General features: G+C 40.1%; 1 protein-coding gene across 3 annotated transcripts in view; it reads left to right on the forward strand.

Annotated features, from left to right (window-relative positions):
* LOC132819655 (endoplasmic reticulum membrane-associated RNA degradation protein-like) overlaps positions 1-14,946 on the forward strand; it is a 55,943-nt gene that overhangs the window by 11,991 nt on the left and 29,006 nt on the right. For all 3 annotated transcript variants that reach the window (XM_060831271.1, XM_060831270.1, XM_060831272.1), the window contains 9 exons: positions 288-402; positions 2,199-2,301; positions 6,058-6,087; positions 6,964-7,032; positions 9,336-9,506; positions 9,597-9,680; positions 11,204-11,283; positions 12,611-12,745; positions 13,709-13,927. In XM_060831271.1, coding sequence (XP_060687254.1) covers positions 288-402; positions 2,199-2,301; positions 6,058-6,087; positions 6,964-7,032; positions 9,336-9,506; positions 9,597-9,680; positions 11,204-11,283; positions 12,611-12,745; positions 13,709-13,927 — 1,006 coding nt within the window. The remainder of the gene's footprint in view (positions 1-287; positions 403-2,198; positions 2,302-6,057; positions 6,088-6,963; positions 7,033-9,335; positions 9,507-9,596; positions 9,681-11,203; positions 11,284-12,610; positions 12,746-13,708; positions 13,928-14,946) is intronic.

The following is a 14,946-nucleotide window of genomic DNA, read 5'->3' on the forward strand; positions in this document are numbered from 1 at the left end:
CTTGCCCATCAATTAGCACACGACAGAAGAAAAGGATACTACCTTGTTGGTAAGTCAGACTCTGGTGGAGCTGTTTTTATAGAGAAAGCAAGAGGAAAGTAGGCACTCTTTTTGTGTAGTATAATTTACTTTGTTTGAAATGTAGCATTCTTGCATCCATCCTGATGAGTTAAAGGCTAAAGATCTCAGTAACGTACCTTTCTTCAGCATTATTCAAGTTGTGGAAAACAAATAATACATAGAATTTACCACTCAAGCATTTAATGTTTTGTTTTTTTTTAAAACAGATATTAATGAAGAGGCTATTGCTGCAGCAGAGGCTATTATTGAGAAATCTGATTTTGTAGTGGAAATTATGCTGCCTTATTGGAAAGATGCACTTGCAGCTTACAAAGATCAGCGGTAGGATAAAAAGAAAGTTGACTTATTGTGGCATTGCTTGAAACTGAAGACTGTGATCCAGGAAGTTTTGGAAAAAATGTTCATTTGTTAGAAGATGCTGCACTGTCAGGAATGAGAGGTTATGATTAGGTCTCGACTGCTGTCTTAGGTGGAGTGTCCACGTGACAAAGGAGCAGTGCTCCGAAAGCTTGTGGTTTTAAATAAACCTGTTAAACTATAGCCTGGTTTTGTATGACTTCTGACTTTGGCTATAAATCACCTGGGACATCCTGTCATTGAAAACCACCACAAATGTAGGATCTTTTATTTCTGTGAAGTTGGACATGTATTCTTCATTCACACCATTGACTGTGTTGAATTGGTGTCAGAAGTCACCACTTTCATAAACAGGACATTGATGGTGGTGTTGGTTTTACGTTAAACAATCAAAATCCAAGGAGTTATAAGTCTTGGGAATTCACTATCCAAGAGGGTCCTTGCAGTTCAGTTGATGAATATATTCAAGACTGGAATCGATTAGATTTCTGGATTCTAGAAGGACCACTGGATATGCTGGTCAAGGGGTTAAATCGAGATTTATTGAAGTTTAACTGGGCATTTTCTGGACTGGGAGAAAGTGAGGACTGCAGATGCTGGAGATCGGAGCTGAAAATGTGTTGCTGGAAAAGCGCAGCAGGTCAGGCAGCATCCAAGGAGCAGGAGAGTCGACGTTTCAGGATTCCTGAAGAAGGGCTCATGCCCGAAACGTTGACTCTCCTGCTCCTTGGATGCTGCCTGACCTGCTGCGCTTTTCCAGCAACACATTTTCAGCATCTTCTGGACTGATTGAGCAGGTTCAGTGATTCTGTGGCCTTCTACTGGGTCCACTTCTTATGTTATTGTGCAACCCTACAAAAGATACATGGGCAGTGTCTAATTCAGTTGATTTATAATTAATTTTTATCAATTACAATTACTTATTCAAATAAACAATGTAAATAAAAACAATACAGAGGAAATTTGAATGGGTAAATAAGTAGACAGAAGTTCTTTGGTTGGATTTGTGTATCTTTGCAAAGAAAAACCTGAGTTTAAGCCCTTTGGCAATCAATAGCAAAAAACCGGGACTTGCGCTTAGTGGTTACGGAGGCGATGATAGACCTCTAAAAGCATCTCGCCTCAGTAGTGAGATTTTTTAGTTTAAGGGGCTTTGCACTATTGCGTTGCAATGGTGAACTCCGACACAAGGAGTTTATTTTTGATTGGGGTCCGGGGGAAAGAGACTGACTGGACTGCTGTGGAGGGAGTTGACACGGAATTGATGGGCTGAACAGCTTCCTTTTGTACCTTTATGACTTTAATTTCTTTTCCATGTTTAAAACAATTTTTGTTCCTAATTTAACTTTGTTTAAAAATTAAAATCTACAGTGAATACACACCATAGAAACCGAGATTTAGATCTGTTGAAAATCAGCTCAGAATGAACAACAGAAGTACGTAGCTGAAAATGTGTTGCTGGTCAAAGCACAGCAGGCCAGGCAGCATCTCAGGAATAGAGAATTTGACGTTTCGAGCATAAGCCCAAAGGGCTTATGCTCGAAACGTCGAATTCTCTATTCCTGAGATGCTGCCTGGCCTGCTGTGCTTTGACCAGCAACACATTTTCAGCTGTGATCTCCAGCATCTGCAGACCTCATTTTTTACTTAACAAAAGTACGTACCTGATTAAGCTCTCATTAATGTTCAGCATTGTTTTAAAGTTAGGATGTTGTGCTGCTGAAGCTTCTTTCAAGTGCATGTGAATCTTACTTCCACAGATATGCAGACTGTACAATACTGCTTTTGCCTCAACTGGAGATGGGCCTCCGCAAATTTTTTACCATTGTTAATAACTGTCCCAATAGGTTGCTGACCGCAGAGGTAAGTATGCTTCTGCCTGAGGGATAGTCTGCTCGCCCTCAGACAGACGTAAACTTTGCCTTAACTAATGAGAGAATCTATTGATTGCAATGTTATTTGTGATTTCCTGCATTTTTTTCTCATTTTGCAAGCATGTCTCTTTGTCTAGCATGAGAAAAGGAGTCTCTGAACCTCTGCCACCTCATGTGTTGTTGCTTTTAGCACTGTGGATACGAGGGTATTGAAATCAGGGCTAGGTAATGTGAAGTTCAGTTTGTTTGTTTTGTAGTAAATCTTAAAAACATGGAAGTCCACAATTGGAAGAGCAAGAGTACTGATGATGGGACACACACTTCCTGTGATCTCGAGAATCACTACGCTATCTCCCATTTTGACACAATTTCTCTCCCTTGATTTCAAAACTCCTTGCTGACCTCAATCATCTTCTGTGAGCTTCAAACTCCACACATCAAACCACATCACCTAATCATTGATTCCTGATTTACCTTATCCCTTCCAGATTTTTTTTAAACGCAGTGAACTCTTGATAATTCCCTGCACTCTTGAGCCTTGAACACCAGTTAAACTGTCAAATAGTATGGCAGTGCAACAGTACAACTCTCTGCCTCACTTAGAACATAATGGACATGGAGGGCCTACAGTATCATGTTTTATACTATCTGATATTCTGCTCCTTTACTTCAGCAGTAGGAGAGGTTGTCATGTACTTTGAATATACCAGATGGCAGAAGTGATTCAGCTTGTTTTCTGTCCCCAAACTTGTCTATTTCATTGTCATTTCCTCTCCACACAAGCAAATAAACTGAGACCTAAATCTGCAGATCAACTGTGCAGACTGATTGCAATATTTAGTCCCTATGTTCAGTGTTTCGGTGAGAAGGGACAGATCCCATCTATAGTTCTATACAGGGTGGACTCTTCATCTCATAGGCATTCAGATATAACAGCGCAGGAGGCCATTCAGTCCACACTGGCAGCAATCCTATAGGTCTCATTCACCCCCACTCTATGACCTTACCCCTCTTAAGTTTATTTCACTTCAGTACTTATTTCATGTTGTAACTATTCAGTGTTTGCATTTCCACCAGCTCTATAGGCAGAGTTCCGTGTCTGTAGCGAAAGTATGTTCCTGTCAGAGTGAAAGGAAAGGCTGGTAGGTATAGGCAATGCTGGATGACTAAAGAAATTGAGGGTTTGGTTAAGAAAAATAAGGGAGCATATGTAAGGTATAGACAGGATAGAACGAGTGAATCCTTAGAGAATAAAGGAAGTAGAAGTATACTTAAGAGGCAAATCAGGAGGGCAAAAAAGGGGACATCAGACAGCTTTGACAAATAGAATTAAGGAGAATCCAAAGGGTTTTTACAAATACATTAAGGACAAAAGGGTAACTAGGGAGAGAATAGGGCCCCTCAAAGACCAACAAGGCGGCCTTTGTGTGGAGCCGCAGAAAATGGGGGAGTTACTAAATGAGTATTTTGCATCAGTATTTACTGTGGAAAAGGATATGGAAGTTATAGACTGTAGGGACATAGATGGTGACAGCTTGCAAAATGTCCAGATTAAAAAGGAGGAAATGCTGAATGTCATGAAACGATTAAAGGTGGATAAAACCCCAGGACCTGATCATGTGTACCCGAGAACTCTGTGGGAAGCTAGGGAAGTGATTGCTAGGCCTCTTGCTGAGATATTTATATCATCGATAGTCACAGGTGAGGTGCCGGAAGACTGGAGGTTGGCAAACGTGGTGCCACTGTTTAAGAAGGGCGGAAAGGACAAGCCAGGGATCTATAGACCAATGAGCCTGACCTCGGTGGTGGGCAAGTTGTTGGAGGGAATCCTGAATTGCAGGATGTACATGTATTTGGAAAGGTAAAAACTGACTCTGGACAGTCAACATGGCTTTGTGCGTGAGAAATCATGTCTCACAAACTTCATTGAGGTTTTTGGAGTAACAAAGAAGATTGATGAGAACAGAGCGGTAGATGTGATCTGTATGGACTCTAGTAAGGCATTCGACAAGGGTTCCCATGGGAGACTGATTAGCAAGGTTAGATCTCATGGAATACAGGGAGAACCAGCCATTTGGATACATAACGGGCTCAAAGATAGAAGACAGAAGGTTGTAGTGGAGGGTTGTTTTTCAGACTGGAGACCTATGACCAGTGGAGTGCCACAAGAATCTGTGCTGGGTCCTCTACTTTTTGATATTTACACAAATGATTTGAATGCAAGCATAAGAGGTACAGTTAGTAAGTTTGCAGATGACACCAAAATTGGAGGTGTAGTGGACAGCGAAGAGGGTTACCTCGGATTACAACAGGATCTGATCAACGGACTGAGAAGTGGCAGATGGAGTTTAATTCAGATAAATCCGAGGTTCTGCATTTTGGGAAAGTAAATCTTAGCAGGATTTATACACTTAATGGTAAGGTATGTGGGAGTGTTGCTGAAGAGAGACCTTGGAATGCAGGTTTATAGCTCCTTGAAAGTGGAGTCGCAGGTAGATAGGATAGTGAAGAAGGCGATTGGTATGCTTTCCTTTATTGGTCAGAGTATTGAGTACAGGAGTTGGGAGGTCATGTTGCAGCTGTACAGGACATTGGTTAGGTCACTATTGGAATATTTCGTGCAGTTCTGTTCTCTTTCCTATAGGAAGGATGTTGTGAAACTTGAAAGGGTTCAGAAAAGATTTACAATGATGTTGCCAGGGTTGGAGGATCTGAGCTACAGGGAGAGGCTGAACAGGCTGGGGCTGTTTTCCCTGGAGCGTCGGAGGCTGACGGGTGACCTTATAGAGGTTTACAAAATTGAGGGTCATGGATAGGATAAATAGACAAAGTCTTTTCCCTGGGTTGGGGAGTGCAGACTAGAGGATGTAGGTTTAAGGTGAGAGAGGAAAGATATAAAAGAGATCTAAGGGGCAATGTTTTCACACAGATGGTGGTATGTGTATGGAATGAGCTGCCAGAGGAAGTGGTGGAGGCTGGTACAATTGCAACATTTAAGACGCATTTGGATGGATATATGAATAGGAAGGGTTTGGAGGAATATGGGCCGGGTGCTGGCAGGTGGGACTGGATTGGATTGGGATATCTGGTCAGCACAGACGGGTTGGACCGAAGAGTCTGTTTCCATGCTGTACATCTGACTTCCTCACATCCCTTTACATTTCTTGCCCAGAACCTTAAATATCTATTCCCCGGTCCTTGTAACTGCAGCTAATTGGATTCAGTTTTGAACGGCATTATCAACAACCAAACCCATATGGTTGCTTCAGTTTCTTGAGTTTAGTAGATGATAGTCAAGGCACAAACCACACAATATGAATTGGTTAACGCAGAAAATACACAAGCCTTTTATGAAACACACAAAAAAAAATCAACCTTCTATGAAGGATTTGAAAGTTGGTAGCAGAATTCTGCAATCGGCGAATTCATACATATGTCTGAGTTGGTATTCTTCCCCCAGTGTTGTATTTGTAAAAAGTATACCACAGCACTCTCTGGAAAGAAAAACAGGGAATACACTAATGATACATTTAAGGTGCAGTATGGCTAGGGCCAGTCACTGGCCCTTCTATGGGGCAGCCAAAGCAGTAGAAGTGGGTGAAAGAAAGGGAATTCAAAATGTGCATGCTCCAGTGAAACTGGTTTCGATTGCTGCATGTCAGGGGCAGTGCCAAAAATGCTTTCAAGCAGAAAATTCACTTTTTTTTGTTTATACTTAGATAATCTTTGTTTTGCTTTTCCACAGTCTACAACACTGTACACAACATTTGATGAGGTAAGTTTGCCATTTGTAATGATTAGAAAATGAAGCTTACCTGCTTCAGAGTCATCAGAGTAAAAATCTTTTGATAAATTATGTCCTGTTTCCTGATCCATGCCTTAAAAATGCTGTAAGTGATCCAGGCAGTTTTATTAGCCTCATAGTATTTTGACATTCACCAAGCAACATGATTTCTTGGGACTTCCATATCAAAGGAAGTGGCAGTTTTAATGCCATCCATGTTGGCACAAACCATGGAAGTGGCAGGTTCCTTGCTTCACTTTCCACAATCTCACATTAAATATTTAAACATTAAAGGGCAATCTTGTAACAAAAAAAATGGTATGAACAGTTCAATTCCATCCATATTAAAAATTGCATACTTACTCAGAGCATGAATGAGATCATTTTGCAGTCAGTGTTGCAGTCTTCCCCAAGATGAGGCTCCAGAGTGGCTTAACTCCACAGCACATGATTGATGCTGTCATGTAACAAGCATATGGAAGTTTTGCTATTCCAGAGTTATCAGTCTGGAACTTCAGCTTGTCACAAACATCCTTCTGTTGGATTTCCTAATCTAGCCATCAATGACAGCTTCACCACAACCAGAGTTTCGGGTTATTTTATTTTGACTCAACATAATTTCACTGTATATGTAAAAAGTCAGTTTACAATTGAATTCCTACAAAAATGTAGGATCCCTAATATTAATTTTTCTCCTATATTGCAGTGGTATGGGATGGCATGTGAATATGGCAATTGTGTATGTCCCTGTATGTAAATTCAAATTGTTCACAGACCATCTGTGAAAGCCACAGATAATATCATAACATTTGTACTTTATTTCTTTTTGTGAAATCACGAGTCACAGCAAATTTCTTTTTCTGATAGATACTGGCAAAATATCTAGACAACGGTGTTATAAACCACCTTCCGACAGCATTGGGTAATCCCATAATGGTATGTCCTTTTCAGTTGAAGTTCTCATGGCAGTGACATGCACAATAAGAAATCTAGAACTCATTATTCGCTGGTTGTACTTACCCAAAAGGAAATAAACAGATCAGAGCATGAAGTGTTGGATTTTCTGTAGATTTCATCTCATTTGTAATGATGTAGAGCAAATAACCCAAGCAGTCTTTTGTGAAATTGTTGAGTGATTGTCCACCATGTTAAATGGAGGGAAAAAAAATATAGTCTTTAAAGCTAGTTCTCACTCGGGGATCCGATTTATCCAGCGTTACCATCAGCTAGGATCATAATCTCTTTTCTCAGAAAAATTGACCCATTTCTGCAATCTGTTTAAGGTAAACTAAAGTTCTTCATCCCTGGAGTCATACTTGTAAATCTTCTCAACGCCCTTTCTAAATTATCGACTCCAGGATTAGCAAAATGTTCCAAAATGAGTCCGAACCAGTGCTTTATAAAAAAAAATTGTCATAAATTAATTTATTTTATAGTTTATGCCCTTATTTGTGATGCCTAGGATCCTTGAAAGCAATTTAACCACTTTCTCAATCTTTCCCGCCACCTTCAATGATTTGTGAATGTATCTGTTTCTATTGGCCCCACATCTGTCTTTGCACCTTTTAATATTTCAAGCAGGAATTAGCAGCTATGGTTGCCTTCTGAATGCCATCAGCAATTTTTAAGTTGCTGCAATGGGCTTGATCAGATCTGTTTGCCATAGCAACTGCTTTGAAGGGACTAGACGTGACCAGCTGAATATTGCAAATGAGCTTATCATTCTTGATTTACTGGTAAGCACCCCCAGAGAAAATCTGTTAGCGGATAAAAGAATATCGATTGCATCTCCAGGGAGATGACATGGCTGCGTGTGCAGGGTTATGGAGAATTTTATCGTAATGCTCAAGCCATCTGGAGTGACCATCATGGTCACAGGCAGCACGCTGTGGCAATATATTCAAAGAAGACCTGCTAGCATAGATGTAACAAATACAACTTAATAAAAAAAAGTGAAACCTGGATTATAACCAAATTGAGAGAGTTATTCTCTAGTTTCAATTAAAAATAAGGCGTCTCCCACTTAATATGAAGATAAGGAGAAATGTATTTTTTCAGAGAATTGTTATTCTGTGGAATTCTTCCCCTCAAACTGCAGTGGAGGTTAGGTCATTGAATATTTTTAAGGCACAATTGGATAGATCTCCGATCCAACCTGGCACTGCCCTGTTGAACTCTCTCCTAGTGCAATGATTATGCATATCATCCTATGAGGTACTGAGCTCAAAACCAATCAAATAATCTGATTTTGTTGAATTGAATTGGGGAAAAATGGACATTGCCAGACATTAGTCATTGATATAAGATATGTGTCACTTCTTTTGTTTATTGTTGTTCCACATGACATAGGAGTGCAGTCGGCCATTCAGCCCATTGAGTCTGCTCTGGCTTTCAGTGAGATTGTGACTGATCTGATCATCCTCAACTTCACTTTCCTGCCTTTCCCCATAATCCTTGTTTTGCTTGCTGATTATAAATCTGTTTATCTCAGCGTTGAGCATTTGAGAGAAGTCGGATTCAAAAGTATGGAGATTGTGCTTCAACTATGGGTATTGTAATACTACATTTGGCATACTTCATAAAGAATTGGTCCCCTTTCTTAAGGAAGGGTGTAAATTCATTAGAAGCAGCTCAGAGAAGGTTTACTGGTGTGAATGGTCTGGTTGTTTTATGAGGAATGGTTGAACAGACTGGGTTGATGTACCTCCAACAACCACAATCATCTTCCTTTATGCTAGACATGACTCCAGCCTGCAGAGTGTTCTCCTCTTGATTCTCATTCATGTCAGTTTTACTGGGGCTCCTTGATATAATCCCTAATTTCAAGGGCAGTCAATCTCTCTCCTTTAGAGTTCAGCTCTTTTAACCATTTTTGGACCAAAACTGACCAGGTTTGCTAGTCTAATACCGCCTTTGGCAGGTTACCCGAATGAGGAAATGTTGTGGAGGTGCCAGTATTGGACTGGGGTGGGCAAGGTCAGAAGTCAAATGACACCCGTTTATAGTCAAACAGGTTTATTTGAGATCACAAGCTTTCATAGTGCTGTCCCTTCGTCAGGTGAGGCTGAGGAGTGATATTTCAAGGCCTAGGAGCATGTTGGGAAAGAAGGTAGAGGAGGAGGAGGGTGCCGGAATCTGGGAGCACTGGAGAGGGATATTGTGAGGTCACAAGGATAGCATCCTGTTTTTGAATAGCTGGTTGTGTAAATTCGCAAAGTTTTGTCGTGTCTCTTCTGCAGGAGATTCTCTGGGACCTGCTAAATCACCAGGAGGGTCCTCGGCTCCGGGATCACCTAAGTCACGGTGAAATAGATTTGAAATTGTTTCCTCGAGAAATGGCTAGTCATTTGGTAGCACTTGCTGTCGTTTTGCTACATCATTGCCATAGAGGGGCAAATGGGATTTCCATGGTAACAAGATATTTCTTCCACTTATCATTTACAAAAATTTGTTTTTTTTTAATGTGTTCATCCTCTAATGAATGCCTTTTGTATATCCAGGAAAGCGAGTGTCTGAAAACAATCGTGTGTTCTACACATTCCTATTGCTCTCGGTTCCATCCGGTTGGAAAGCTTAAACAGCAGGTACCTGTCACATTAAATTGCTCTGGAGGTTTGAATTTCTTTTCCTGTCTTTAGTGCAAAGGCCCAGTGAAGGTTGTCTATCACTTACTGGGCAGAATTATGATATACCGATCTACCTGCACGAAACATTGGGAGTGTAAAAGGTAAAGTCGTCATTATCTTACCAGAGCAAAGAGCTGGTCTCCCACTGGAGAGAAATAACTGGTGGTTGTTTAATTTGTCAGTCACCATACTTCAGGCAAGGTGAAAGGTTGAGAAGGAGAGTCATTTATGGTAACCTTAACAGGTGGTGGAATTGAGCCCTGTGAGCATCACTGTGCATCACAAACCAGCTGTCTAGCCAACTAAATTGGGAGTACTCTATGCAATTTTTGGTTTAATTTGTTTAAAATTGCCCAATGACAGAATTTCTAGTTTATAGCACTTGCTCAAACCTTAGAAAAGATTCTGTACTCTTTCTGTTCACCCAACCAAACTCAGTGACCAACAGCATTTACAGGAATAGTAACGAGGCAGAATTATTCATAGGATCATTAAATAGTATAACATCGGAGGATGCCATTAGGCCCAAAGAGGCTTTGTTGGCTCGCTCAAGAAGCGCATAATTCTCCCTGAATCAAAATCACTGAAACGGATTATCTGGTCATGACAACTTTGCTTTTTCCAGGAGCTTGTTGTGAACAAATTTGTTGTAGCATTTCTGACATTACATCAGTGACTACACTTCAGTGTGTTCTCTTTCACTCTTCATGTGTTATGCCTGAGGGTTGAGTAATCATGAGGCTGTAATTTTGCTGTTGGGTTGGTTGTGGAGGCAGGACCCAACAGCTATCTCAGCCAGTACAGGGACTAAGCCCACTTTGTTACCCACTTTTGCACCACAATTTAACCAACAGGACTAATAGCCCGACATTGGCTCTGAAGTGCCTTAAATAAATAAATATAAGGGTGTTGTCTTTTTTTTCTCTGAAAGGTTGGACTCACTTTCTTGATACTTAACATTTGTAATGATGTAAATTGCATTTGCCTGCCTCCAACACATTGCTACAAACAAGACAAATGATAGGGCTTTTTAAAATTCTAAATTTGGGCTATAATCATCTATGTGAGACAGTGTGGGGCAGGCGTCTGAGTTATATAATTGTTGTAATGTAGGGACTGTACTTGTAAAATACTTTATTTGCAGTAAAAAAGCTTCAGAATATCTTCATGTGGTGATTTTTTTTAATATCATTGGTTTTTTTTAGGGATATTATCTGCTTTTAAAAAGTAGTGTGTTGGCCTTGGTTATATCCTGTGGCATTGCATTTGTCAGAGTTGAAATGGTAACATATGTCTGAGTCTGATACGGCTTAGCAACAAAGCTGCCAGCCTGGCAGGAGGGAAAGTTACTTGTTTGCTAATTTTGAGCAAAATATTCTGCTTTCTGATTTCAACTGCATCAATTTAGCTCATCAAAAAGTGCAAGAACCTATTGTTACACTATCAATTTGTCCAATCAATCCAAGTGATTTCTTTTCCAGCTTCGATGCTGCCTGGAAAGCCTCCAGAAATGGGGTGAGATGCCAAGACCCACACTTGAACAAGCATTGGATAGACCTGGGTAGGAAGACTTTCCGTCAGCAATGCTATTAAAGCCTACCTTGCCAGCCTGACTGGTAAAAATATTGAGGTAGCTGGAGTATAAAAAGTTCATAATGAGGTACCTGATGGTGTATGGCTGGTGTTATGGATGCTACGGTTGGATCCCGTAGCTATTGCTTAGGAGGAACAAGTCATCCAAAACTTTCCTGTTTCTGCTTAATGCAATCTAGTAACCTCTGCTGTGGTGTGTATGTTAACTGGTATCCATACTTGGCTATAACTTGCACATTGTCCATATAATGTTTTTCTAAAAGGCATATTTTTTTTCCACCTTGACAATTCCAAGGTTGAGTTCTACTCCGTGCTGAGTTAGCTAACCTCATTCCACTTTGATTTCTTTGCAATTGACTTTCAAGCTTCTTAAAACATCTTTCAGATGGTAAAGTCCATTATTACAGTTGTAAAAAAATGGAGCAGAGTTCTTTCCAGTGTCCTTTATCCCTCAATCAAAAAATTAAAATGTCTGGTCATTATCACTTTGGTGTTTTTGACAGCTGAGAGGAGAAAGGTTTAAAAGGGACCTGAGGGGCAACTTTTTCAGAGGATGATTCTTATGTGAAATGAACTGCTAGAGGAAGTGGTAGATGCAAGTACAGTTACAACACTTAAGACATTTGATAAGGTACATGAATAGGAAAGGTTTAAAGGGATATGTATCAAACAAATTTGGGAAAGTTGGTCAACATGGACAAGATGGACCAAAGGATCTGTTTCTATGCTGTATGGTCAAATGTAATTATTTGTAATTGTCATGCTGGAACCGGCAAGTTGATGGAGTTTGGATCAGAGTGATACCTGCCACAGCAATTCTGCTGACATCTGACTGTCTCAGCTGTCATTTGAGGAAACTGGCAGGAGGCTGGAAAAACACAGCAAGCCAGGCAGCATCAGGAGGTGGAAAAGTCGAATATGAGGAAGCTGGGCAAAGTCTTTGCTGGTGGAATCATAGCTGAGTACAGGTCACTACCCTTATGAAATCCGGAAAGAAAGCTAAAGTGGAAATAGGGAAATGTGTTATCAAGAGAAAGGTGCAATTCATGTTCGTCTTCCATGCACGGGGACAACTGGGGAAAGGTATTGATTTCTACATTATATTAATAATGCAGCAATTTGATTATGTTAAGGGAGTAAACATCAGTTATTCACAAGACAAATGTACTAATTATTAAATTATTAGTTGGTGTTTATGCATCATTAAATTCATAACCGGAAGGCTCTTTGATTAACAAGTGATGAAGAAATGTTGTTGCTGTTTAACATGGTTGCTTTGTACCACCACCTCACAGGTCTGATTATTCAGGTCCTACAACCCAAACTGTTCACCAAAGCCTGATGGAAGGACTTGTTTCTGCTCTAATAAACCGATTGCAGGTAGTTTATGATGAAGACTTTGATCCCTTACACTACTTATTGGCGGAGAAGTGAGTGTTATATTTCAGAAATTGTTTTGACTGAATATTTTACTCAGATTTGTTCTTTGCTATAGTGCATTGATGCATATTTTTTCACATGAGGTTGGTCACTGCATGAGCATGAGATGTCCTGGAACTGTAATGAGCATGATGGAAACACGAGGCAACAGGAGTAGCCATTCATCTGCTTAAAGCAATTAATTCTGTGCCTGTTTATTGAGGATCAATTTAGCTTAGTTGGCTGTACAGTAGGTTTGTACAGTGGTGATACAATCAGCACAGTTTCAGTTCTTGTATTAGCTGAGATCACCATGAAGGCTCTGCATTCTCAGTCTTGCCCTGCACCTGAGACATGGTAACCCTCAGAATAAACTAACCAATCATTACTTTCTAACAATGGTCCTATGGAAATATAGTGACTTCCATTTCAAACCTCTTGATTTCCTTGCCCAATAATATCTATCAAACTTTGATATTTCACATTTTGATTTTACCTCCAGCTTCAACAGCTAAAATTCTCCCCCTAGTTTTCCAGTTTCTGCGTGGCTTTACACATTGCTCATTTGATAACATCTTCTAGACTGCTCCTTTGAAATCATTTAAATGCCTCCAATCCTGGGCTTTCCACATTTCTGATTTTAATTTCTTCAACATTAGTGCTATTAGTTGCCTGGGCCCTAAATCTCTAGAACTTCATCCCTAATCATGTCCGATTTTTTATTTTTTAGCCTTCCAAGGCACTTCTGAAAATCTCTCTCTTTGACCAAGCTTGCAGTTAACTGTCATGATGCCACCTCACGTTCCAAGTCCATCTTTATTTGATAACACTTCTGTGAAGTGTTTTGGGACATTTTATTACAGAAGAGGCTGTATAAATGAATGTTCTCATACCCTTGCCAAGCTCTTGACAATAGATGTGAAAAATGTCTACAGTGCTGCAGAATTAACTGAGGATACTTCTTCTCATTGCAGGCAGCTTCGTCTGGTAGCTAAACTGTTGACCAACCGCATTTGCACTTTGTATTGCCCACGTGTTGTTTTGGAAGTGGTGTCATTGCTGAGGAAAATTGCCTCACAGTGCCTGACAGTTTCACAGCAGATTATGCATGGTGTTGTGTCTCGCCACCAGCAGTGGCTGAGCAAATCCCTGCGCTCACGGCAAAGGCAGAATTATCTTCGAATGCTGGGCAGGTGAGGTTTTGATGTAAGGTTTCTTTTACAGTTTGAAGTGATTTGAGCTCCCCTGACAATTGTTGTAGTCATCTAGTTCAAAAATACAAAAGTGACTTTAATGAAAATGGAGCCCTCTAAGCATTTGTGTGCAACACTAACACAAGAGTTGACCAGTCTGAATAACTAGAATTGATTGAATGGAATTTAGAATGAGGGTAACATGTATTGTCAGTCTACCTACCTATAGAACAGTGATTTGGTCCAATTTGACACCTTGTGCCAGGGCACATATCACTCCCCTGCCTCCAGCACCAGTAGAAATTCCACATGTAATATGCTGTTCACTTACTAGCCAATACACTGAAAATTCTGAATAGAGTTACATTATTTATTTCTTGAATATGTTGGAGCTATACAAGAAAAAAAATCACATGTAATTTTTCCCTCTTGCTTTTACAGAATGTGGTCATAAATTCCACAAAGGTTATCTCCACTGGATGTGTCAACTTTATCGTAAATGCCATTGGGGCTAGTTTAGTTTGGGATTACTGGTTGGACCAAAAGCTTTGTTTCTGTGCTGTATGACTCTATGTAAATCATTTGCTCCTTTCTGTCGCTCTATTATCCTCTTCAGTTTCCTCCTCTTTATGTTTTTCACTGTAGCTGTTGGTTTTTCGGTTTCTGCTTATTTCCCAGTTAGTTTCAGAAAACACAAGTCTAGTTAATGACCTTATTAACAGTATCACTACACAGTCCTATCCATGATACAAAGGGACTTTAAGCATTCTTATTTTCAAGGTGAAGACATTGATAATTGTGTTCAGGGCAGGGAAGGACCATCTTAAATCAGCAAAAACGGGACAGTGAATATTTAAGCAACTGGGTATAGGATAGTTATTTTTGCTGTGATCGCAAAATACTAACCATTGTATAAAACTGAGGGAGCCCAATTAGAAAGGATTATTTACTGTTGAACACCAAAGTAGAGCTACTATTTGTGATGTGCACAGGCTAGTCCCAGCCTGAACAGACAGTTC

Source organism: Hemiscyllium ocellatum, chromosome 10 (assembly GCF_020745735.1).
Source record: "Hemiscyllium ocellatum isolate sHemOce1 chromosome 10, sHemOce1.pat.X.cur, whole genome shotgun sequence".
Lineage (NCBI taxonomy): Eukaryota > Metazoa > Chordata > Chondrichthyes > Orectolobiformes > Hemiscylliidae > Hemiscyllium > Hemiscyllium ocellatum.